At 35.0% G+C, this 27,565-nt stretch overlaps 1 protein-coding gene across 8 annotated transcripts in view; it reads right to left on the bottom strand.

The window, feature by feature from the left end:
- CCDC91 (coiled-coil domain containing 91) overlaps positions 1–27,565 on the bottom strand; it is a 405,594-nt gene that overhangs the window by 163,277 nt on the left and 214,752 nt on the right. For 7 of the 8 annotated variants that reach the window (XR_003791182.1, XM_029206060.1, XM_029206061.1 and 4 more), the window contains one exon: positions 22,582–22,689. The exons of the other annotated variant lie outside the window; for it this stretch is intronic. Coding sequence is in view for 6 of the 7 variants with exons in the window: in XM_029206060.1 (XP_029061893.1) it covers positions 22,582–22,689 (108 nt within the window). In the remaining variant the exon portion in view is untranslated. The remainder of the gene's footprint in view (positions 1–22,581; positions 22,690–27,565) is intronic. 8 annotated transcript variants of the gene reach the window in all.

The following is a 27,565-nucleotide window of genomic DNA, read 5'->3' as shown; positions in this document are numbered from 1 at the left end:
ACTGTTGAACTTTAACTTGCCTTTATCTTCTGCACTTTGTTTTTCAATTAAGATATAACTGAAACATAACATTAGTTTCAGGTGTACAACATAATGACTCAATATTTGTATATACAGTTATAAACCAAAGTACAAGATCTATACATTGAACACTACAAACCAATGATAAAAGTAATCAAAGAGGACACAAATGAAGATATCATTTTTCATTGATCAGAAGATTCAATAAATCAATAAATTCCCTGACTCAACACAACTCAAATCAAAACACATCAAGATTTTTTGTAGAAATCAACAAGCTGATTCTAACATTTACACTAAAAGAGGAATTAAGAGTCAAAAAAGGTTTATAAAAGAAAAAAACTTGGAGAAATCACAGTATGAAATTCAAGATATACCATAAAGCTAATCAAGACAATGCTGATTTTGGCATAGAGAACAATGAAACAGTCCAGAAAAGGACCCACACACACATGATCAATTAATTTTCAACAAAAATGCAAAGGCAATTCAACGGAAAAAAGGATTTTCATAAATGGTGGTAGAACAATGGGATACCCATATGCAAAGAACAAAACAAAACAAATTTGATCTATATCTCATGCCACACACAAAAATGACTCAACTGTAAAACCTACAAGTTATAGAGGAAAATATAATCTTTCTGACTGAGGTTAGGTAAGAAGTTCTTCTGTGGGATACCAAGAGTACAGTTCATGAGAAAGAAAACTGATAAACTGTATCAATATTAAGAACTTCTGTTCTTCCCAAAGACACTGTTAAGAGAATATAAACATTTACAAATGACATATCTGATAAAGGACTTGAATGTAAAATACCTTCAAAACAAGAAAATTAAGAATCCAAAATAAAAATGAGCATAAGAACAGATATTTCATTAAAGAAAATGTACAGATGGTAAAGAAGCACAGGAGAAGATACTTAACTTTATTAGTCAAATGCAAACTGAGTATAACTTAAATGCATATTAAATGCAAGTCAATGCAAATTAAAACCATATAAGATACCACTACACAGCTACTGGAGTGGCTTAAATTCAAACAAATAAACATGATTATACCAAGCACTGCAGAGAATTTAAGAAAACCTGAAACAATCATACATTGCTGGTGGGCATACAAATGGTATAACTACTTTGAAAAACAGTCTGACAGCTGATATCAAGTTAAGCATATACTTAGTAACAACCCAGTTATTGCAAATTTTTAAACGAAAACTTATGTTTATTCCAAAATTGCATGTGAATATTTTATAGCAGCTTTATTCATAATCACCAAGAACTGAAAACAACCCAAATTTCCTTTAACTGGTAAATGGATAAACAAATTGTGGCACATCCATACATGGAATACTACTTCGCAATGGAAGGAATAAACTAATGCTAAATATACAACATGGATGCATCTGAAATGTATTATAATAAGTAAAAGAAATCAGTCTCAAAAGGCAACATACTACTGGGTTCTATTTATATGATATTATAGAAAAGGCAAAACTATAGGTACATAAAACAGATGAGTGGTTGTCACACATCAGGGATGAAGAAATTACAGTGGCTACAAACAGCACAGAAAAATATTTTGGGGTGATGTAATTCTTCTGTATTTTGATTGTGGTTCCTTATATGATTGTGTTTGTCAAAACGCACAGGACTACTTTCACATGGATGAATTTTATGGTATGCTAATTATAGCTTTTTTAATTAAAAAATAAAGGGAAAAAAGCCAATAACCACCCACTTTGCATGTAAAGAATTGTGTGAAAGCAAATATTCTAAATTCCAGGCCCAGTACTAGAAGCTCATATAGGTTCCTGGTGCCATTATACAAGGGATTGATCATCACAGACAGAGCAAATTTTAGGGAATATGGGAAGAGCAGTAGCAAGGTTCAAGAAGTACAAATAAAAGCACAGAACAAGATGAGACAGAGGCCACCAAAGCAACATAACTGAATGCAAAGATCAAGGCCAACAGGAGGAAGAGGCCAGTTTATATGTCTATAATCACTCATATACATAATAACATATACATAATAAATATGTATATAATCATTGATACTGATGGGTGTATCTGAGTATTGATGAGTACTGATAAGACATGTCCTGACCAAACTTTAATCAGGATTCTCTAAGCCCTCTTCTCTACTAGGCCTCAACCTTGGCCCCCATCCTGGCCAGGTCTGCAAGGCCCAATATTAGCAAGAATCCTGCTAAGTCAGGTTATAGAGAATCCCCCCAACCCTTGATACCCAATCAAATTCCTCGTTCCTCACTCTTGATAACTGATCACTGTCCGTACTTAATCGAATTCCTTATCCCTGTCCTTGACATCTGAACCCTTTGGATTGCCCTCAACAAGAATTCTGTTATATCAGTTTAGCAAGAATCCCCCCTACTCGTGATGTCTCATAGTAATCTTCCATCCACTAATCCCCCTAACCTGCTTCCCTAGCTATAAATTCCCACTTGTTCTTGTTGCAATGAGTTGAGCCCAATCTCTTTCCCTTATTGCAATAATCTTGACACCTATCACAACAGTCTTGAATGAAGTATTCCTTACCATTCAAATAAGAGTGACAATAATTTTTTCCGTAACAGTATACATAAACACACACATTCACATCTATGCACCCTGATTACACACAAGAAGTTTTTGGATAGGAAAATACTGGTAAAAGAAAAATACAATTTCCAAAATAGTTCCTACCTATATATACCAAACTAGTGCAGCAGCAACAATGGTAATAGTGATAGTGGCATAACCCCCTCCTGTAAGAAATAATGCTGTAAAGAGAGAAAGTTAATAAGAAGTTTATTAGATGTAAAGATTAGTATCTTTTTTTCCTGTATCAGATTTTTGGGAACACCAACTGGATGGGGAATGCTCTCTACATACTGACTTCTCATCCAAATATAACAAAGTTTTAAGGGCCATTCCTGCTCCAGGACAAATTATCTCACAAATAAATCTTCAGGAAAAAAAGAAAAAAACATTGATCAACATTGAATATTCTGAAAGTATCCTGACAATTATACTCAAATAGCTTTTGTAATGAATTATATCATTAATAAAAAGACATAAAATATGCTGAAACTCTTCAGAAAGTAATTTCAACACTTTTTTTTTTTTTTTTTTTTTTTTGCGGTACGTGGGCCTCTCACTGTTGTGGCCTCTCCCGTTGCGGAGCACAGGCTCCGGACGCGCAGGCTCAGCGGCCATGGCTCACAGGCCCAGCCGCTCCGTGGCATGTGGGATCCTCCCGGACCGGGGCACGAACCCGCGTCCCCTGCATTGGCAGGCGGACTCTCAACCACTGTGCCACCAGGGAAGCCCTTCAACACTTTTTTCACTTTATTCTTGGTTTTTTTAATCATATCTTCCACATTGATCATAACCACTATATATTAAACATAGATCTTAGCAAAATTTTTTTAGGTAGAGAAACAAATTTCAATTAAAAACAATTGTTTCCTGTACTGAGAAAAAAAACTTAAATAAACATAGTTTTCCTAATGCAATATATTCATTTTAAAAGGTTATTTGCAAATCACAATGTTACACGTAAAATCACACTTTGCATATTTTATATTATGATTTCACGGATATATCCTCATTAACAATAAATTTACTTCAAAATACTTATTTTAAAATGTACTTTACAAACAAATAATTAACATTTTAAGCTGACTCCTAAACTGGATGTCAAGAAATGAACCTTAAAGAAAATGGGGAAAAATGATTAAAGTAGATAAACATTAAAGTAGGCTATAAAAAGATAATGAGTATCTGAGCCCATAATAGTACTAAAATGCTAGCTAATTATACTTGAAACCCTTGGGTTATCTTCATTTAATTTTTTCCATACTATTTGGGCAGTAAGAAGAATTGCACTCCGACCTCCACCAAAAAGGTCTGATTTTCAGTTCTAAAGCATTACTGTCTTCAATAAGGGGAAATGGTGTTCTCATTGTTTCTAAGGGATTCAAACATAGAATATATCTCACTAGGGTGTGATTTAACAATATGCCACTTGGTTTACTGCTACCTTCTTGCCCTTAGTTCTTCTCTCCATGGGCTTTCCTCTGTGTTTCTTTTTTCTATATTTAAGGTGCCAAGACAACAATATTTTTCTGTTCTGCCCAAGCAGAATGAGAGTGGGTGCCTTGTAACAATCTATGACTACCAATTTTCCTCTAAATGAATGCAGGGAATATTTTAAAACATCCCCATGGTCTAGAGATGATACTCAGAAAACCAAGTGTGAACAAATGCCTGTGCCATACAGAAGAGAACAATGTGATATGTAGGATATTCAGGAGACCAGGCATAAATCACCATTCCTTAATCTCAATTCAAGCCAGATATGATTTTCTCTCAATTTAAATGTATTCTAGTCAAAGTAAATTTTTAAAATTAAACCAATTTTTAAAATGCTGGGTACTTTTCTCCTTTTCAATCACATTTTTGGACACTTTCATACATTAATATTCAAATCTTACCCACTTTTCAACTAAAATGAACTCTCACTTTCCATGTTGTCCTACACACAGAGAAACCAAGGACTTTTTACTTGCTTGTAATCCAACCTGTCTGACTTCTTGCCTATGTTTATTTATTACAGTAGTAATTCTTAACTGGTAAACTTTTCAGTGGGTTTCTAGATGCATATACTTCTGTGATAAAGTTTGGGTTCTAAAAAAATATATTTGATTAACGGTATAAAGTTTTTGAAAGATAATGAAGCCAAATGCGTCTTCATATATTAAGATAATGCTAGCTGCCGTCAACAAATAATTCCCAAAATTTCAATGACTTAATATGTTTTCTTTCTTCTTCATAGAAGTGTTCCTAAATAACAGATTCCCTCCAAATGGTAATTTAATCTCCCCATGTCTATGGTTCTGTCACTGACAAAGCACTTTAATATTTCTCTTACAAGCAAAAGAAGAAAGAGATGGCAGACAGAGCCCATCTACTTCTTAACTGTCTTGGCCAGGAAGTGATACACATTACTTTCATTCACAAATCACTGATGAAAAGTTAACTTACTTGAACTTTGTTTACTGTCCAGGGAAATCATAATATAAATTAAACTGCTGAATTTGAAAAAACTTATTTCATATCGACTGTTTTATTTGACAGGTATTTCACGGGAGGATATAATAGCAAAAAGAGGCTTTTAAGAACTGCATCAACCCCATAAAAGCAAGGGAAAAGGCTCCCTGGGGGAGCAGCGGCTAGCCAGTGACAACTCTACTAGGTAAGAAGAAGAACAAATTTTGGTGGGTCGTTAGATACCACTGCCATGCCTGCACAGGATGTTTAAAAAGTCAAAAATAACTTAAAAGTAAAATTACAGAACACCAAAGATAAGGAGAAACTACTAAAAACAACCAAGGATTAAAGACTATCTACAAAATATCAATAAATGAACTAACATTAGACACCTCATAAACAACAATAAAGATTTAAAGACAATGAAATAATATCTTCAAGGAAAATAACTGTTACAGAATTTTATGTAACACTGAAATATCATTCACAAATTAGGGTGTAACAAAAATTATCAGAAAAACAAAAATTAAGTAAGTTTATACTGTAGAGTTAATAAAGACTATAATATAGGAAGTAAATTGAACACATGAGAAAGGAGAGAAGGCAAGAAGTAAAATGAAATAAAAAATTCATAAATATGTGAGTATATCATAATAAGAAATGAAATAATGACAATAACATTTTGGGGAATTTAAGAACAAACTAGAACTAAATATTAAATAGTTGTGGGTACATGGAGTAAGAGCAAAAACATGGTAAACTCTGTATAATGTTGGCTCTTTAGGGAAGGAGGAGGAAGCAAAACATGACAGAGAAGTTGAGCCTTACCTTTATTTGTCACCCCACCCCCAATGTAAAAGATCTGAAGTAAATGTGTCATAATGAAACTGGTGGAGTTCAGAACACGCTATCTCAAAATATGACACCTTGATATATTCAATATTTTAAGCTAAAGGAACTTGAGGAAAGGCACATGTGAGAAGGAGTCTCTGACCTCCTCCTTCTTGCCCAACGCAGATAGAAAGACGCTCTTGTCAGAAGGGCCCTCTCCATACCCTGAGGAAAGGCGCATCCTTATCTCTGAAGGCAGAGGGATGCCAAGAGGAATACAAAGTAACAGGTTTTACTAAGCTTCCCCCAGTTTACTACCCTTACGGCACACCTTTTTGTCCTATCATGTTTTTCCATGACTTTACTGCACGAATCCTAGTATAAAAACACTCAGATATAACTGTTTCTTTGGGTCTTTATGAAGGCTCCCATGTCATGTAAAATTATGTTAAATAAATCCATATGGTTTTCTCTTGTTAGTCTGCCTTTTGTCCGTTCAATTTAAGGGCCCCAGCCAGAGAACACATCATGGTAGTAGGGAAAACAATTTTTTCCTCCCCTACAGAATCATTTGTTAACTCTTGATACTACATCTATTAATTTTGTGTTTGCTCTATTTAATTACAGGAAATGCAATTAAAATATGTGATAAGGGAAGTTTCAAAATCAATGGAGAAGGAATTACCCAAACCTTATACAAAAATTATGTTTTTAAAAAAATAAAACTGCCAAATGCTAACACAAATTATAGCTAGATTGAAAAATCTAAACATTCTTTCAAAAAGGAAACCGTAAAAAAACATAAAAATGGATGAGTGAACTATTTCTCATATTTCAGGAGAATGGACACCCTTTGCATGAAAGTAATCACAAAGGAACTGATCAAGAGATTTCTCCACATAACTATAGCTACTAGTTATTGAATATTACTATATTCTAGGCGCTGTGCTTCATTTAATCTTTATATAGCCCTGCTGAGATACTTCAATTAACTGTAATTTAGAGATTTTAAAAAGAGGCACAAAGAAATTACATAGTTGCCCCAATCCAAACTACTAATAAAGAATAAAAGACACCATTTGAAGTGGCTTCTTAGTTCACAAAGATAGCAAAAATTGACATGTCCTTTCTTCTAACATATCCCTTTAACTGATCTGATGTTAAAAACACCTAAATAAAGTGGGGGAATGGAATTCCTTCCTCTAAATTTCTGAAACTTGAAGGGTGAGGAATTAAGCATAATGAGTGCTGAAGATGAGCAATACAGAGGCAATACCAAAGAGTGTTTCTCAAAGTTCTCTGATAAGTATTACCTGATTAGTCTATTAGAAATACCTATACTTGGAATACAACTAAATCATTAAGAATAAAAATTAATAGACAAGAAGCTTGTTAATCTGAATAGTGAACAAATATCCCCAGTATTCTCATTAGCAAGAAATTTGGAAAACATTGCCCAAAATGGTGTTTCCTAATATTGTGGAAACAAAACAGTCTCCTGGATTCTTGTTAAAAATACAACAGATTGAAGCACATAAAAATGCTGTTTTCATAGACTAAAAACAGCTAAATACTGCCAGCTTCATAAGGTTCAACCTCATATATTCCTTTGCCCCACTGGATTTACTGCATCAGACTCTGCAGGGAAGAGAACATTATTAACAAGTGAAGTACAAGGGATTTTCATAATAAACAAAATTTGAGAAAAAAAATTATCATAAGGAGGAAATTAAGAGCTCAAGATATTAAAATTCTCTAAGTTACACCAGTTCTTGTTCTAGATAAGTGAGACTGGCAAACCTCAGTTCAAATCTAATCTGGAGCTTGATTTTTATTGAATTTCTATTGAAACACAGCAGTATTCATTCACAAATTGTTTATAGCTGCTTTCTCTCTATAACAGCAGAGTTAAATAGTGAGCCTAAAATATTTACTATCTATCCTTTTTGGAAAAGATTTTCCAAACTTCCCTTAAGGCAATCAAAAAATAAAACAACAAAGACTTGTAAATGATAAACCAATAGAGGACATAAAATGAAATAATTAAAATAATCCAAAAGTCGGCAGAAAAAGAAAACGAAGAATACGTGGAACAGATAGAAAACAAACAGCAAGATATTACCTTTAAAACCCCAAAATACTGACAATCACATTAAATGTAAAGAGTTTTAAAAATATAATGAAAAGGCAGTGATTAGATAAAAGGAGTAAGAGTTAACTACATGCTTTCTACAAGAATCTTGTTTTAAACATAAAGATACAAATAAGTTAAAAGTATGAGGATAGGAGAAAATATACCATTCTAATGATAATCAAAAGAAAGGTGAAGAAACTATATTAATATCATATGAAGTAGATTTCATAGCAAATAATATTATCAGAGAAAGAGGTGGGCATTTCATAGTGTTAAAGGTAAAATTATGTGAAGAAAACATAATAATCCTAAATGTTTATGCACCAAATAGAAGTGTTTCAAATTGCTGGGGGTCAAAACAAAACAAAACAAAACAAAAAACAGAACTCCAAGGGGAACCAGTCAAATGCATAAGTATAGTCAGACATTTTAACACATGCCTCTCAATAACTGGTAGACAAATAGAACAAAAATCTGTAACAACATGGAAGACTTGAACAACATGACCAAAACACTTGATCTAAATGATATTTATTAAGAACTCCACCAACAGAAGAATGAACATTCTTTTCAAGTAGACAAAAAACATTTGCCAATACAGACTGTATTATGGGCCATAAAACAAATCTCAGAAAAGCGTTTAAATCATATGAAGTATAGTCTCTGTCTACACTACAATGAGATTAGAAATCAGTAAAAGAAGTACATCTGGAAAACCACAGAATATCTGAAAACTAAATAACACATTTCTAAAGAATCCAAGGGTAAAAAAAGACATCAACAGAGAATTTTAAAAGTATTTTTTCTCATTGAAAATGACAATGACATTTGAAACTGTGAGACACATATCTAAAGTAGTACTTAGAAAAAAATTTACATCACTAAATAGGTTATTTATAGAAAAAAGATTTCAATCAATGACCTAAACTTCTACTTTAAGACACTAGAATAAGTGCAAATTAAAACCCAAATTAAAATTAAGCTAAAGAAATAAAATAATAAAGGTCAGAGTAGAAATCAGTGATGTAGAAATCAGAAAAAACAAAAAGAAAATCAATGAAATCAAAAGCTGACTCTTTGAATTGATGAAAAAAATTATAAACCTCTACAAAATTAATGAGGAAAAAAGAAGACACAGATTACTAATATCTGGAATAAAATAAGAGACATCACTAAAGTTTTATGAAAAAATTACACACACATACATATACATACACATATATATGCATATATATATGTATATAATATATATTTGTTTGACAAAATCCAACATCTATTCCTGGAATAAAAACTCAGAGTAGGAAGAAAAATACTCAACCTAATAAATGGCTTTTCACAAGGATGTCTATAGCTAACTTTATATCTAATGATTAAAAATTGAATGTTTTCTTCCCATGGTCAAAAAAAAAAAAAGGCAAAGATATCTTTCTACTTTAACATTTATTAGCGGTTCAGCCAGTTCAATAAGTTAAGAAAAAGAAACAAAAGGCATCAAGATTAACTGGAAGATGCAACAATGCCTCTCCTCTCAGACAACAACTATGTAGAAAATCCCATGGACTCTGCAAAAAAGTGTGCTTAAACTAATAATGGATTTTAGTATCATTACAGAATACAAGACCAATACACAACAATCAACTGTATTTCTATGTACTAGCAACAGGCATTGGGTAATTAAAAAAATAAATAAATGTCAAACTAGCATTAAAGAAATATGAAATACATTGAGATAAATTTGACCAAAAAAAAATGTGCTAGACCTGAACAGTGAAAAATTTTAAACTGGGAAATTTAAAAAGACCTAACTAATTGGGAGATTGGGATTGACATATATACACTAATATGTACAAAATTGATAACTAATAAGAACCTGCTGTATAAAAAATAAATAAAATAAAATTTAAAAAGGAAAAAAAAAAAGACCTAACTAAGTGGAGCAATAAACTGTGTTCTAAGGTAAAAAGACTAAGCATTGTAAAGTTGTCAATTGCATCTAAATAGATTCAACACAATCCTAATCAATATCTGTGATACAATAAGAAATTCATATTAGGTCTTTACCCCCAGTTCCCAGCACAAGGCTTCTAAAACCCTTGGAATTTCCAGAGTAAAAGGAGTGAAAGGAGTATCTTTTGTTAACACAACAAGACTCTTTCAACCATACATGAGTTTATGCTAATGAGGAGACTCTTGGTAGGCCCCTCGATAGCTTCAGGATGGGGGCTGATTGTCAGAGGACCAAATCATGTGACTGGAGGGTTGGAACATTCAGCCTCACCCTCTTCCCCAACTTCTAGGGAAGGGAGAGGTGCTGAAGACTGAGTTAATCAACAATGGCCAATGATTTAATTAATCATACCCATGTAATGAAACCTCTAAACCCCTAAACAACAGGATTCAGAGAGCTTCCAAGTTAGTGAACACATCAAGGTGCTGGGAGAGTGACATACCCAGAGAAGGTATGAATGCTTCACAGTGCCCCTTCTCATCCTTACTTTGCCCTATGCATCTCTTCCATTTGGCTGTTCCTAAGTTTCATCCTTTATAATAAATTGGCAATAGTAAGTAAAGCATATTCCTGAGTTGTGTGAGCCATTCTAACAGATTATCAAACCTCGGGAGGCATTTGTGGAAACCCCTGATTTATAGCCAGTTGGTCAGAAATACAGGAGGCCTAGGACTTGGGACTGGCATTTGAAGTAGGGTAGTCTTATGGAACTGAGCCCTTAACCAGTGGGCTCTGCACTAACTCTGGGTAGTGTCAGAATTAAATTGACTTTAAGACATCCAGTTGGTGTCCACATAGAACTAGAGAATTGCTTGGCGTTAAAACCCACATATTTGGTGTCAAGAGTATTTGGTTGTGAGTAAACACAGTTCAAAACATCCCAGCATGCTTTGCTGTAGAAATTGACAGGCTGATTATAAAAATTACATGGAAATATGAATGACCTAGAATAGCCAAAACAACTTTGAAATATAAGAACAATATTGCAGGACTTCAAGACTTATTAAATATCTACAGTAAATAAACAGTATAGTACTGGAGCTGAGATAGACAAATAGATAAATGGAACTGGTAGAGAGTCAAGTAATAAACCCACACATACATGATTGATTTTTTTGATGAAGGTGCAAAGGAAATTTACTGGTAAAAGAAGAGTCTTTTTAGCAATTAAGACTATAATGCTTAGATATCCATATGCAAAAAAAGGGAACTTCAATCCATATCTAGAACCATATATAAAAATCAATGGAGTACTTTGACATCACTTATAAACCTGAAATTATGAACTAAAACTTTTAAAATTAAACATAGAAGAAAATCTTTTTGATTTTGGGTTAGGTTAAGTCTTCTTACATATAACACCAAAAGAATGACCCATAGAAAGAAAACTGAAAAACTGCATTTCATATCATTTAAAATGTCTGCTCTTGTAAATACATTAGAAGAAAAGACAAGCCATAGACTATGGTAAAGTATTTGAACATCAAATATCTGAGGAAAGATTTATATCCAGAATATGTAAAGAACTCTTAAAATTCAATCATAAGAAAACAAACAATAACAACAAATTGGGACAAATGTCCCTTCTCTAGTTAATATCTTTTAATAGCACCCAATTTCCTGTCAGATAATGCGGCAGACAAGGTCCTTTATGATCCTTTCTATGGCATAAAATTAACTTTCATTTGGCAGTCTCAAATAGCCTCACCCCTTGTCAAACATCTATATTACACTCTCTCATCTAAAGGATTTTGAATGTGCTATTCCACATACCTCTCTCATGCTCAATTCTCAGGTCTGACGTCACTAAAATCTATGAATGCTCAGAGAACTCATCATTAGTCCAGCAAGTCTTCCCTTACTCAAAATGAAGGAGTTATATACTCCTTTAATGTACTCTCATGTAACATTTTATTTCATCATGACTTACCACACTACTTTGTAATTATGTCATCTGTCTTCCTTACTTACTAGAAGGACTGTCTTGCTCACTTTATATCCATATAATCCAGCAGAGTGCCAGTCATATAAAAGGCCCTCATTGAATAAGGAAGAGAGAGAGAGGGACAAAGTGTTGATCTAGCATTCATATAAGTGGCCCCAGGACAAATGTTCAAAAATTTAAAGGCTGATGACATTTTTATACCACACACATGACAAAACATGAACTACAAATAAGTAGCCTTTCTTCTGTAGACTAGAAATCAGAAAATGTGAATCCTAGCCCTGATTCTGAGAGTAGCCAGACAACTGATCTTGGCCAAGAATAACAAAGTTGATAATAATATAGCTAATATCAACAACTGCCTAGAATGTGCCAAGTTCTATCCTAAGCACTATGCAAATCTGATGTCATATAATACTCATAACAATCCTATGAGGTAGGAATTACATTTTATAGATGAGAAAAATAAGGCAGAGAGGTTAAGGGACATTCCACAGAAACACAGCTAAGTGACAAAGCCAGGGATAATTCAGGCAGTCTGACTCCAGTGCACAGGCTTGTAACTACTCTTTAGTGTTAACTTGCTTTTCCCTTAAATTCCTAATTTGAAAAGAACAGAAAAAAATGAGAGCAAGAGAAAAAAAGAGACACATATACACATGAAAGGTTGAACTAAATTATTCCAAGGAATCATTCAGGTATTATTTTTATTAAATTAAATTTACTTCTTTCAAATTTCAAATGACATCTCAAGAAATATGATTTGAAAAACATGTGTGAGATACCATTTCTACACTTTACATGATTTTTACCTAATAATCATCTTCCCTTTAAGTGTCTAGTTTTTTAAATAGTATTTCATCACACTGAATTTCTTATGATCCTGTAAATGTCCTGTGGTAGTCTTGAGTGCTCTTCACCAAATATATTTCAGTTGATGAACATGGGATGTCTTTCCATTTATTTAGGTTATTTTTCATTTCTTTCAGCAATGTTTTGTCATTTTTAGTTTACAAGTCTTTCTGTTCCTTCGTTAAATTGATTCCATGGTATTTTATTCTTTAACATGCTATTGCAAATAGCAAATACGTAGTCATACCCACTGTTAAAGATTCAATGGGTTAAAGTGCCTCCAAGCAAAGTGCCAATAAGGCTGTGACTGTCCTGTACGTCCTTTCATTTGGACCAAATGGTTTGGGGAAAAGAGACCAACTGGGATTTCCTCAACCCAGGTTTGATAAAAAAGTTATCTTTAATCAGAAAGGGAGAGACACAGACAGATAGGCACGCATGAGGGTGGAAAGCATATACACATATTCAATCTGGAACATAGGTCGCTAAAATAACAATGGGTCTGCATCTGACAAATGGAGCTGTTTGCAATCAAACAGATAAAAAGCCAAAAGAATCATTATCCTGAACTGTGACTATTTGCTACCCTAAAATGACCCAGGGCTCCTGAATTTATATAGACAGGAAGCTGGCCAAGAAATGGTATAATCTCCAATACTCACATTAGGTAGAGCCAAAAAAAAGATACTGAAAAATTTTAACCCTACAAGATCATAAAGAACAATGGGCTAGAGACCCTGGCCCTAAACTCTGAAAAGTAAATCACAGTAAATCCACTCACAGTAAATCACAGTAAATCAAAGAGCAATCCTACCCCCACAGCAGAGATACTTACTGAATCTGTTCATTGAGATTTTAGAATTGCCACATACTAACGATAGCTGTGTATCTCTGATTCTTCATCTTTCCTACTGAGACCATTCACAGTACATACCCAACCTTTATCTTGCCACTATATACTAGATATGTTGGGGATAAACAACATACATTTCAGTTTCTGGCACTTCAGGTCAAAAGGGACTATATATATGAAACTGATGATATAGAGACTGCAACACATTCTCACCTGTGACTCAACGATCCTGGACTTCTGAGCTTGAGGCTATAGCTGGATAGAACTTACCACTCCCATGTGGGCAGGTAAGCAAATTTGCCTGAGACATGGAGACTGGGAATACTTGGTGAACAAAAGAGCAGACCGTGGTATATTAGTTCTGCTTATCAAATATTTCCTGTGCTCTCCCTTCCAGATTTATAGCAGGATCTCACTTCCTGGCCCCATTATGACTGTGTGGGGCACTGTAGATACAAATTGGGAGTGGAAGTGTCATTTCCAGTCCAGAATGCTGACTTACCAGTAGGAAATCTGACTGGGCTTTTTTTCACTCTACAAGATAACAGGTAATGTTCCAACAGGAACAATGCTATCAGGCTAGTTCCTAGGGTGAGGACATCATGAGACTGAGCCCCCAAAGAATTCTCAATGTACATGGAGAATTAGTAAGACATAAACCGTTGCTGTCTGAAGCCAGAGGGTTTAGGGCATAACCTAGCCTGGCTTGGCTAATTCATGCCTTATGCTCTTATGACCTATTCTTCTCTGTGAGTTTTCTGTCTATTAACGTAGTCATATACTTCATATCTCTGACACCCTGGTATTTCACCACCCAAAAGAGTATAATTGTTACATCAAATTTATAAAATTTCTTGTATATTTCCTCTTCCAAGCCATTTATTAAAAAGACACTGAGGAGGGCTCACGCCAAGGGGTACTTCCCAGAACTTCTGCTGCCAGTGTCTATGTCCGTTGGTGAGCCACTGCTGCCCCCTGCCTCTGCAGGAGACCCTCCAACACTAGCAGAACACAGCAGGCCAGGAAAGACACAGGGCTATCACCACAGCCTATTATCGTGGGGCCATGGGCTTTATTTTAATGAATGACATCACACATGAAGAATCCTTCAGTGCAGTACAGGATTGCCAGGTGTCAGGGCTGTGCCTCTGAGGTGGGAGAGCCAAGTTCAGGACACTGGTCCACAAGAGACCTCCCAGCTCCACGTAATATGAAACGGCGAAATCTCCCAGAGATCTCCATCTCAACGCCAAGACCCAGCTCCACTCAACAACCTGCAAGATACAGTGTTGGATACCCTATGCCAAACAACTAGCAAGAAAGGAACACAACACCCTCGATTAGCAGAGAGGCTACCTAAAATCATAATAAGGCCACAGACACCCCAAAACACACCACCACACGTGGACCTGCCCACCAGAAAGACAAGATCCAGCCTCATCCACCAGAACACAGGCACTAGTCCCCTACACCAGGAAGTCTACACAAGCCACTGAAAAACAACCTTAGCCACTGGGGACAGACACCAAAAACAACGGGAACTACGAACCTGCAGCCTGCAAAAAGGAGACCCCAGTTAAGTAAGCAAAATGAGAAGACAGAGAAACACACAGCAGATGAAGGAGCAAGATAAAAACCCACCAGACTTAACAAATGAAGAGAATATAGGCAGTCTACCTGAAAAACAATTCAGAATAATGATAGTAAAGAGGATCCAAAATCTTGGAAATAGAATGGAGAAAATACAAGAAACATTTAACAAGGACCTAGAAGAACTAAAGAGGAAACAAACAGTGAGGGACAACACAATAAATGAAATAAAAAATTCACTAGAAGGGATCAATAGCAGAATAACGGGTAAGTGACCTGGAAGATAAAATAGTGGAAATAACTACTGCAGAGCAGATAAAGAAAAAAGAATGAAAAGAATTGAGGACAGTCTCAGGACCTCTGGGACAACATTAAATGCACCAACATTCAAATTATAGGGGTCCCAGAAGAAGAAGAGAAAAAGAAAGGGACTGAGAAAATATTTGAAGGGATTGTAGTTAAAAACTTCCCTAATATGGGAAAGGAAATAGTTCATCAAGTCCGGGAAGCACAGAAAGTCCCATAGAGGATAAATCCAAGGAGAAACAAGCAAAGACACATATTATTCAAACTACCAAAAACTAAATACAAGAAAACATATTAAAAGAAGCAAGGGAAAAACAACAAATAACACACAAGGGAATACCCATAAGGTTAACAGCTGATCTTTCAGCAGAAACTCTGCAAGCCAGAAGGGAATGGCAGTACATATTTAAAGTGATGAAAGGGAAAATCCTACAACCAAGATTACTCTACTTAGCAAGGACCTCATTCAGATTTGACGGAGAAATTAAAACCTTTACAGACAAGCAAAAGCTAAGAGAATTCAGCACCACCAAACCAGCCTTACAACAAATGCTACAGGAACTTCTCTAGGCAGGTAACACAAGAGAAAAAAGAGACGTACAATAACAAACCTAAAACAATTAAGAAAATGGTAACAGAAACATACATATCGATAACTACCTTAAATGTAAATGGATTAAATGCTCCAACCAAAACACAGAGACTGGCTGAATGGATACAAAAACAAGACCCATATATATGCTGTCTACAAGAGACCCACTTCGGACTTAGGGACACATAGAGACTGAAAGTGAGGGGATGTCTCATATCACATAATATAGACTTTAAAACAAAGACTATTACAAGAGACAAAGAAGGACACTACATAATGATCAAGGGATCAATCCAAGAAGACGATATAACAGTTGTAAATATTTATGCACCCAACATAGGAGCACCTCCTATGGGTGCATATATTTATGCACCCAACATAGGAGTACCCCAATACATAAGGCAAACACTAACAGCCGTAAAAGGGGAAATCGACAGTAACACAATCATAGTAGGAGACTTTAACATCCCACTTTCACCAACAGACAGATCATCCAAAATGAAAATAAATAAGGAAACACAAGCTTTAAATGATACATTAAACAAGATGGACTTAATTGATATTTATAGGACATTCCATCCAAAAACAACAGAATACACATTCTTCTCAAGTGCTCATGGAATATTCTCCAAGATAGATCATATCATGGGTCACAAATCAAGCCTTGGTAAATTTAAGAAAACTGAAATCATATCAAGTATCTTTTCTGACTACAACGCTATAACACTATATATCAATTACAGGAAAAGCTCTGTAAAAAATACAAACAAATGGAAGGTAAACAATACACAACTTAACAATCAAGAGATCACTGAAGAAATCGAACAGGGAATCAAAAAATACCTAGAAACAAATGACAATGAAAATACGACGACCCAAAACCTATGGGATGCAGCAAAAGCAGTTCTAAGCAGGAAGTTTACAGCAATACAATCCTACCTTAAGAAACGAGAAACATCTCAGAAAAACAACCTAAGCTTACACCTAAAGCTATTAGAGAAGGAAGGACAAGAAAACTCCAAAGTTAGCAGAAGTAAAGAAATTATAAAGATCAGATCAGAAATAAATGAAAAAGAAATGAAGGAAACGATAGCAAAGATCAATAAAACTAAAAGCTAGTTCTTTGAGAAGACAAACAAAATTGATAAACCATTAGCCAAACGCATCAAGAAAAAAAGGGAGAAGACTCAAATCAATAGAATTAGAAATGAAAAAGGAGAAGTAAAAAGTGATACTGCAGAAATACAAAGGATCATGACAGACTACTACAAGCAACTATATGCTAATAAAATGGACAACCTGGAAGAAATGGACAAATTCTTAGAAATGCACAACATTCCGAGACTGAACCAGGAAGAAATAGAAAATATGAACAGACAGGTCACAAGCACTGAAATTGAAACTGTGATTAAAAATCTTCCAACAAACAAAAGCCCAGGACCAGACGGCTTCACAGGCAAATTCTATCAAACATTTAGAGAAGAGCCAACACCTATCCTTCTCAAACTCTTCCAAAATATAGCAGAGGGAGGAACACTCCCAAACTCATTCTATGAGGCGACCATCACCGTGATACCAAAACCAGACAAAGATGTCACAAAGAAAGAAAACTACAGGCCAATATCACTGATGAACATAGATGCAAAAATCCTTAACGAAATACTAGCAAACAGAATCCAACAACACATTAAAAGGATGATACACCATGATCAAGTGGGGTTTATTCCAGGAATACAAGGATTCTTCAATATACGCAAATCAATCAGTGTGATACATCATATTAACAAACTGAAGGAGAAAAAGCATACGATCACCTCAATAGATGCAGAGAAAGCTTTCGACAAAATTCAACACCCATTTATGATAAAAACCCTCCAGAAAGTATAGGCATAGAGGAATCTTTCCTCAACATAACAAAGGCTGCATATGACAAACTCACAGCCAACATGGTCCTCAATGGTGAAAAACTGAAACCATTTCCACTAAGATCAGGAACAACAAGGTTGCCCACTCTCACCACTATTATTCAACATAGTTTGGGAAGTTTTAGCCACAGCAATCAGAGAAGAAAAAGAAATAAAAGGAATCCAAATCAGAAAAGAAGTAAAACTGTCACTGTTTGCAGGTGACATGATACTATACATAAAGAATCCTAAAGATGCTATCAGAAAACTACTAAAGCTAATCAATGAATTTGGTAAAGTAGCAGGATACAAAATTAATGCACAGAAATCTCTTGCATTCCTATACACTAATGATGAAAAATCTGAAAGTGAAATCAAGAAAACACTCCCATTTACCATTGCAACAAAAAGAATAAAATATCTAGGAATAAACCTACCTAAGGAGACGAAAGACCTGTATGCAGAAAATTATAAGACACTGATGAAAGAAATTAAAGATGATACAAATAGATGGAGAGATATACCATGTTCTTGGATGGGAAGAATCAACATTGTGCAAATGACTCTACTACCCAAAGCAATCTACAGATTCAATGCAATCCCTATCAAACTACCACTGGCATTTTTCACAGAACTAGAACAAAAAAGTTCACAATTTGTATGGAAACACAAAAGACCCCGAATAGCCAAAGCAATCTTGAGAACAAGAAAAGGAGCTGGAGGAATCAGGCTCCCTGACTTCAGACTATACTACAAAGCTACAGTAATCAAGACAGTATGGTACTGGCACAAAAACAGAAAGATAGATCAATGGAACAGGATAGAAAGCCCAGAGATAAACCCACGCACATATGGACACCTTATCTTTGATAAAGGTGGCAGGAATGTACAGTGGAGAAAGGACAGCCTCTTCAATAAATGGTGCTGGGAAAACTGGACAGGTACATGTAAAAGTATGAGATTAGATCACTCCCTAACACCATACACAAAAATAAGCTCAAAATGGATTAAAGACCTAAATGTAAGGCCAGAAACTATCAAACTCTTAGAGGAAAACATAGGCAGAACACTCTATGACATAAATCACAGCAAGATCCTTTCTGACCCACCTCCTAGAGTAATGGAAATAAAAACAAAAATAAACAAATGGGACCTAATGAAACTTCAAAGCTTTTGCACAGCAAAGGAAACCATAATCAAGACCAAAAGACAACCCTCAGAATGGGAGAAAATATTTGCAAATGAAGCAAATGACAAAGGATTAATCTCCAAAATTTACAAGCAGCTCATGCAGCTCAATAACAAAAAAACAAACAACCCAATCCAAAAATGGGCAGAAGACCTAAATAGACATTTCTCCAAAGAAGATATACAGAATGCCAACAAACACATGAAAGAATGCTCAACATCATTAATCATTAGAGAAATGCAAATCAAAACTACAATGAGATATCATCTCACACCAGTCAGAATGGCCATCATCAAAAAATCTAGAAACAATAAATGCTGGAGAGGGTGTGGAGAAAAGGGAACACTCTTGCACTGCTGGTGGGAATGTGAATTGGTTCAGCCACTATGGAGAACAGTATGGAGGTTCCCTAAAAAACTACAAATAGAATTACCATATGACCCAGCAATCCCACTACTGGGCATATACCCTGAGAAAACCAAAATTCAAAAAGAGTCATGTACCAAAATGTTCATTGCAGCTCTATTTACAATAGCCCGGAGATGGAAACAACCTAAGCGCCCATCATCGGATGAATGGATAAAGAAAATGTGGCACATATATACAACGGAATATTACTCAGCCTTAAAAAGAAATGAAATTGAGCTATTTGTAATGAGATGGATAGACCTAGAGTCTGTCATACAGAGTGAAGTAAGTCAGAAAGAAAAAGACAAATACCGTATGCTGACACATATATATGGAATTTAAGGGGGAAAAAAATGTCATGAAGAACCTAGGGGTAAGACAGGAATAAAGACGCAGACCTACTGGAGAACGGACTTGAGGATATGGGGAGGGGGAGGGGTGAGCTTTGACAGGGCGAGAGAGAGTCATGGACATATACACACTAACAAACGTAGTAAGGTAGAGAGCTAGGGGGAAGCAGCCGCAAGGCACAGGGATATTAGCTCGGTGCTTTGTGACAGCCTGGAGGGGTGGGATAGGGAGAGTGGGAGGGAGGGAGACGCAAGAGGGAAGACATATGGGAACATATGTATATGTATAACTGATTCACTTTGTTATAAAGCAGAAACTAACACACCATTGTAAAGCAATTATACCCCAATAAAGATGTTTAAAAAAAAAAAAAAAAAAAGAAAACTCTGAAAGTGAAATTAAGAGAACACTCCCATTTCCCATTGCAACAAAAGGAATAAAATACTAAGGAATAAACCTACCTAAGGAGACAAAAGACCTGTATGCAGAAAATTATAAGATACTGATGAAAGAAATTAAAAATGATACAAATAGATGGAGAGATATAGCATGTTCTTGGATTGGAAGAATCAACATTGTGAAAATGACTCTACTACCCAAAGCAATCTACAGATTCAATGCAATCCCTATCAAACTACCACTGGCATTTTTCACAGAACTGGAACAAAAATTTTCACAATTTGTATGGAAACATAAAAGACCCCGAATAGCCAAAACAATCTTGAGAAAGAAAAACGGAGCTCGAGGAATCAGGCTCCCTGACTTCAGACTATACCACAAAGCTACAGTAATTAAGACAGTATGGTACTGGCACAAAAGCAGAAATATAGATCAATGGAACATGATACAAAGCCCAGCAATAAACCCATGCATATACGGTCACCTTATCTTTGATAAAGGAGGTAAGAATATACCGTGGAGAAAAGACAGCCTCTTCAATAAGTGGTGCTGGGAAAACTGGACAGCTACATGTAAAAGTATGAAATTAGAACACTCCCTAACACCATACACAAAAATAAACTCTAAATGGATTGAAGACCTAAATGTAAGGCCAGACACTATCAAACTCTTAGAGGAAAACACAGGCAGAACACTCTATGACATAAATCACAGCAAGATCCTTTTTGACCCACCTCCTAGATACATGGAAATAAAAACAAAAATAAACACATGGGACCTAATGAAACTTAAAAGCTTTTGCACAGCAAAGGAAACCATAAACAATGTGAAAAGACAACCCTCAGAATGGGAGAAAATATTTGCAAATGAAGTAACTAACAAATGATTAATCTCCAAAATATACAAGCAGCTCATGAAGCTCAATATCAAAAAAACAAACAACCCAGTCCAAAAATGGGCAGAAGACCTAAACAGACATTTGTCCAAAAGAAGATATACAGATTGCCAACAAACAAATGAAAGAATGCTCTACATCATTAATCATTAGAGAAATGCAAATCAAAACTACAATGAGATATCCCTAGTCTTGGGGATAGAATGGTATGTTTATAAATCTCCATTTAAATTCTAGACCTGGGGCTCCCCTGGTGGCGCAGTGGTTGCAAATCTGCCTGCTAATGCAGGGGACACGGGTTCGAGCCCTGGTCTGGGAGGATCCCACATGCCGCGGAGCAACTAGGCCCGTGAGCCACAACTACTGAGCCTGCGCGTCTGGAGCCTGTGCTCTGCAACAAGAGAGGCCGTGATAGTGAGAGGCCGGCGCACTGCGATGAAGGGTGGCCCCCGCTTGCCACAGCTAGAGAAAGCCCTCGCACAGAAACGAAGACCCAACACAGCAAAAATAAATAAATAAATTAATAAACCCCTACCGCCAACATCTTCTTTAAAAAAAAAAAAAAATCTAGACCTAATTTTGTTTTCCTATTAGGATATTTTCTTCCTGTGATACAAAATAGGTCCTTTGTATAAGGTTGATTTTATTTTCACCTACCAAGTGTTATGTTATTCAAAAGTGTTGCTGGGAACTTCTTGCACTAATTATTCATACTATGACATATACATATATGCTCTTCAATTGATTGTTTAATGTAAATCCAGTAATCATGTCTGCAATGCTTTCTAAGACATTAAATCAAGAAAAGAAAAAATAATCACCAGAAAAAAATTTTAAACAGAAACTAATTCCTATAAGCAATGAAAGGTAATTCAAACATAAATACATACTTCAAATTCAAATGTTATTTATAAATCTTGTACCACTAAAAATCATTTCAGATGCCATTATACATTTACAGTAATCTTTTGCTTCTGTTATTTGATAAATAATATGATAACCCAGAAATTAGCATAAGAATTATTGTTAATTTGGGGATGATCTACATACTTTAGGCCTTTAGTCCTATATTCAGTCTATCATAAAATTCCGAAACTTTAACATTGAGTTTACATAAGCATATTTTTTTCTCCAAAATACACCAAGGAAAGTAAATGGCATGAAACTGAATAAACAGCTATAGCGTTCTCAGGGGAAGAGAGTCAGAAGAAAAGTATAAATATATAATGGATGTGCAATTTTATTACCTGAGTATTTAACAACTCTTCACACTTGTGTGCTTGTTTCTCTATTGCAGAAATGTACTGTTTTTCAATAGCTTCTACTTGTTGCTTAACTGAAGACTGCAGTAGTGCCTAAAAACAAGCAAAAATGTCATGTGGATCACAGACAAAACTTGGAATCTACTGTTGGCATGAGAAATTTTTTTGACAGTTGTACATATCTGAAATATGATACTATTCTGCATAACAAAATACACATTTGTGAATATTAAAGCAAATTCATATATAACACTACTTTAAGCTTTCGGTTTTAGGTTTTCCTATTGCCAAGACTAGTTTTTTGGCTTAGATGTTCCTTCCATACACCTTCTCGGTAAAAAGGCCAAGTCATAGAAGATGATAAAGAGGGTGAGTAGTTCTGTTAAATATAAATTCAGTTTAGTGAAGACCACACAGGATGAGAAGCATGTGAAAGCTGCTGAAAAAAAAGAGAAGAGAAAAAAACCAGACATATTTCACTGGCTGACAAAACTCCACATCCTCTCGGCACACTGTAATATCCCATGGGCCAAGCATGATCTTCAAGACCACAAATCAAGTAAAAGCAGATGGAAACTCTGAGCAATTTCAAACATAAAAGAGCTGCCCCCCAGGAAGTTCACGCCCCTAATGTGAAAAGGTATAAGGCAAAGTGTGGAAGTCAGGATCTTAAGGCAATATTCATAAAAAGTAATAAAACTTGGGAGCCTACACAAACTTAAGTGGATAGTGTAAACGCTGGAAGCTCGGTCAGTTAAATATAAAGATGTTAACACTATTGTAAGGGGAGCCAAATCAACACTGGAAGATATTCCACCCACTCACTTCCTTATTGGAGATGTTTACAGTATTATCATCTTTTTTCCTTTCCCTTTTTTTTTTTCAGGCATTATATGTTATAGTTAACATGTTCCCAGTATTATCTTACATGCTATTTATAAATCCTAAATCATTCTAAAATATGCATTTAACCATATACATAAGAACTCTTTAGCAAATATTCTATTTTTGAAGGTCTATCTGGATAACAAACTACTCATAATCAAAATAGTAAGTTGAAACAGACACATGTCTTATAGAAAACAGACCTTTGGTACATTCGCCAAGAAAAGAAAAATATGCCAAATCTCTTAAATAATCTCTGCTTTGAAAACAGATTTACTTGGTTGGAAACAACATGTATTAAGAGGCTAAATAAATATGTATGTATTTTTTAAAACTGAGACAAAAATATTTTGAAAACCTCTAAATAAGTCTCAAATCTTCAAATAATTATCTTTCTTTTGCAAATGTTAAACTGTCTGATGATGCTACTACTCCTATAATTCAATAGTTGTCACTCTGAAGCTGCAAAATTACTAGTAAACTAGTAAAGGAAAATAAACCTCTGACCACGGCTTAACCAAAATATAAAGAACTGCTTAACAGAACTGCATTAGCCCTTCATTTATACATTATATGTCCTCTAAAGATTCCATAACGATAATTTATAGAAGACACTATAATTTAACCTCTTAAACTGTGACTAGATAATATAAAGCTCTAATTTACCTTTGGCAAAATACAATACTATTCATTGGACTTCAGAAAATTTAAAGGATGATACAACTATGTACAATTCTGTTGGGTATATTCATGGCATCTTTTGTAGAGAGAAAAATGCCATTCTTTTGGGGGACTTGGGTTACGGCAGAATTGTTTTGCTTGATGGTAAGAACTGTTTCACTTCCTATTTGCCGTGATTCCAAATAATCCCAGGTTAAATACCCAGTTGTGATTTTCTAGTAAATTATATCATTTGGAGGGACAGGTAAGTTAATGCAATAAAATAATATTTTCTCACCATAATTAAGAAACACAAATGAATAGTTATTTTTTCCTCTGGTGACTGATTTGTATGCTATATACTCATTTTCTTCCAAACTTCAAGGAGGTCAAGTACCATAGGATAATGACAAGATTTTTTAAATAAAATAGTAAGATTTCTTTAAAAAAAATTGGCCTATAATACTGAACTGTGGAATTATTAGTGCCAAAGTCCAAACAAAAGAGGTAGTGTTCAAAAACCATCTTTAGAACTAGAATATTAATTATGGACATACTTAGCAATACACAATGGTACCAGCTGCATGCTTCTATAGCTTGATCTATCATTACATAACTGGATATTCGTTTTCCTATGTAATATACCATAATAACTGCCTTAAAATTTCTTGTGTGCTGTAAGTATAAAAATGAACATTAGTCTTAACATTTCCCTATAATTTTTTTTCCTTTGTAATTGTCTCTACAGATATCAAAGACACAAGGAACCCTTCCCTTGGGCTTATATTGAATACAACACTACAAAAACATACATGAAAGAGTTATTTCTTTTATAAGCTATTTTAAACTATTCTCAACACAAATAAAGCACTAAGACTCTCAGGGTATGTAGAGGCAGAAAAACAAAGATGTATATAAACATTCCATAACGAAAAAAATGCTACCAAAGGCAGGGAATGTTTTGTTAATTTTCAACAGGTTTAGGTTTTAGCTTCAGTCCTATCAGAGATTTTCTGTATCATCCCAGGGGATAACTTAACTGAGCTTGAGCAAAACTACTTACCACACTTCTTCAAGAATAATTTTAAAGGTGTGAACAAGATCATAGATTTCTTTAGTACAGGAACTATGTCATCTTTATACTCATCTTTATATATCACACACAGCTTCTTACAGAGTGCTCTGTACATAGCAGACACATGCAATAGCTATTGAGTGACAATCCTTGTATTAAGATTAATATTTTAAAATCATAGTGTAGGGCCTCCCTGGTGGCGCAGTGGTTGAGAGTCCGCCTGCCGATGCAGGGGACACGGGTTCGTGCCCCGGTCCGGGAAGATCCCACATGCCGCGGAGCGGCTGGGCCCGTGAGCCATGGCCGCTGAGCCTGCGCGTCCGGAGCCTGTGCTCCGCAATGGGAGAGGCCACAACAGTGAGAGGCCTGCGTACCGCAAAAAAAAAAAAAAAAAATCATAGTATAAATGATACCAATATTCACTGGAAAGTTCACTGAGCTTCAAATTATAACTACCAAGTTCAGTTACCAAACTTGTTCCTGTTAATCCCTACCAGAGATCTGAATTTTTTTTATTATTTTAGACTAGAAATGTTCATTCTTTCTACTCTACAAGTATAAATTTTGAGTAAATAAAATACAGTATGAGAAGGACTATAAACTCCTTGAAAAAAAAGTATGTTATAAATTCTATAATGATTAGACTCAGAGAAAACAAAGATATTAAGTCAAAAACCACCCCACACCAACCAATACCCATAAGCAGTAGATAGTTTATTTTTAATGGAACTGAATATACACTGGAATTTAAATGAGTAGAGACATATAGCTCAAGTGGACTACTGCAAACCAAACTACAATCCACTGTCCCAACAAATCCACAGAATTCTCTTCTCCCTTGAAATACCCCAATTCTATTAGATCTGATTCTATCCTCATCAAATTTAATTACCTGTCCAGATTTGCAGAGCAGATGTGCCTAAAGAACCAAATGGTCTCTGAAACATTAATATCATGTTGGCATTTAGCACATAACCTTAAAAGAACACTTCATAGCTAATTTTAGGCAGTAATAATTAAAATTATTTTAAAAGTCAGTCCTCTAAGTCATGGTTTACAAATGCAGAAAAGTATAAGGCTACGGAGCAAGCTGGAGGCAAAACATATAATAAATATCCCCACTGAAACTGAAGCTCTAGGAGAATAGGAATCTATGTTTAATTCACTGATTAAACAGTGTTTAATTCACTGTAGGTACTACTGTACCTACAATAGTATCTAACATATAGGTACTATTATAATTGTAATTGGAATATATGGAATATGTGTTGAATGAACTGAAGAAATGAATCATGATTTCTGTATGTCCAAGCCTTATTACTTGCCTAGTCATAGAGAAACTATCAAAACATTGACGTTAATTATGTCTGTTCACTGTATTCTTAGTTTAGCTTTTTGACTGCAGTAGTACAAATTAATTGTTGTAAAAGGTCATTTGAAATCAAGCACAATTTCATCTTTCTTGGAAAAATATCATAGTTTGCTTTTCAAAACTCTGTTTCAGATCTTTTCCAATTTTTAACTAAAAATAAAATAAGCAAAACTAAAAGGTATCAGCAAAAGAGTAAGTTAGAACTCTGAAGGGACACTTTTATGTTTTTTCTGGACTAAGTGCTATTTTTGAAAAAAATATTACGTCAAATTTTGCAAGGCTTTTTAACTGTTGTTAGCATGTCTTATAATATTCCCTCAAAGTTTCAAACATATAAGCAAGTTTGTTATTCAAAAGGAGAGCCTACTTAACTGATATATATGAAAAATGATGAATTTCAGTCATTTCATTGAATCATTCATCCATCTTTTTCCATGAGCTCTACATACCTGTTCTACAGATAAAGAAACAGACACGAAGGTTAAGAAATTAGCCCAAAATCATATGAAAAGACTAAGTGGAACAAAGAACTGGATTCAGGTCCACCCTCTTGGTTCCCTGTTTGTCTTAGCCATTCCAACCTGGTAAAGCAGGTTTCTCTTCATGAACTAATCACTTATTCTATTTTATAGCCACTTAATTATTTGTTAATTCTTCACTTATTCAACTAATATTTACTGAATGCATACTTTATTCCAGACAGTGTCTAGGCACTGGTGATGCAGACTGAACAAAACAGATATGGGCCTGACTCCCCTGAATTTACATTATTGGCAAGCAGATAGGGAAAGTGGGGAAGACAAGGAAGATTGGGAGGTACACAATAAACAAATCATTTTGATGGTGTTATATGCTATAAAGAAAATTAAAAAGGGATAAAAAGGAAAAGAATAATGGAGGAGAAATTTTTCAGAAAGGGAAGTCAAGAGCTCTCTTGAGAAGTCACAAAAGGTGGGGAAAAAAAGTCATATATTAAG

Source organism: Monodon monoceros, unplaced genomic scaffold (assembly GCF_005190385.1).
Source record: "Monodon monoceros isolate NGI ecotype Baffin Bay Population unplaced genomic scaffold, NGI_Narwhal_1 Super_Scaffold_6, whole genome shotgun sequence".
NCBI classification, from domain to species: Eukaryota; Metazoa; Chordata; class Mammalia; order Artiodactyla; family Monodontidae; genus Monodon; species Monodon monoceros.
This window is presented reverse-complemented; position numbering and strand designations above follow the sequence as displayed.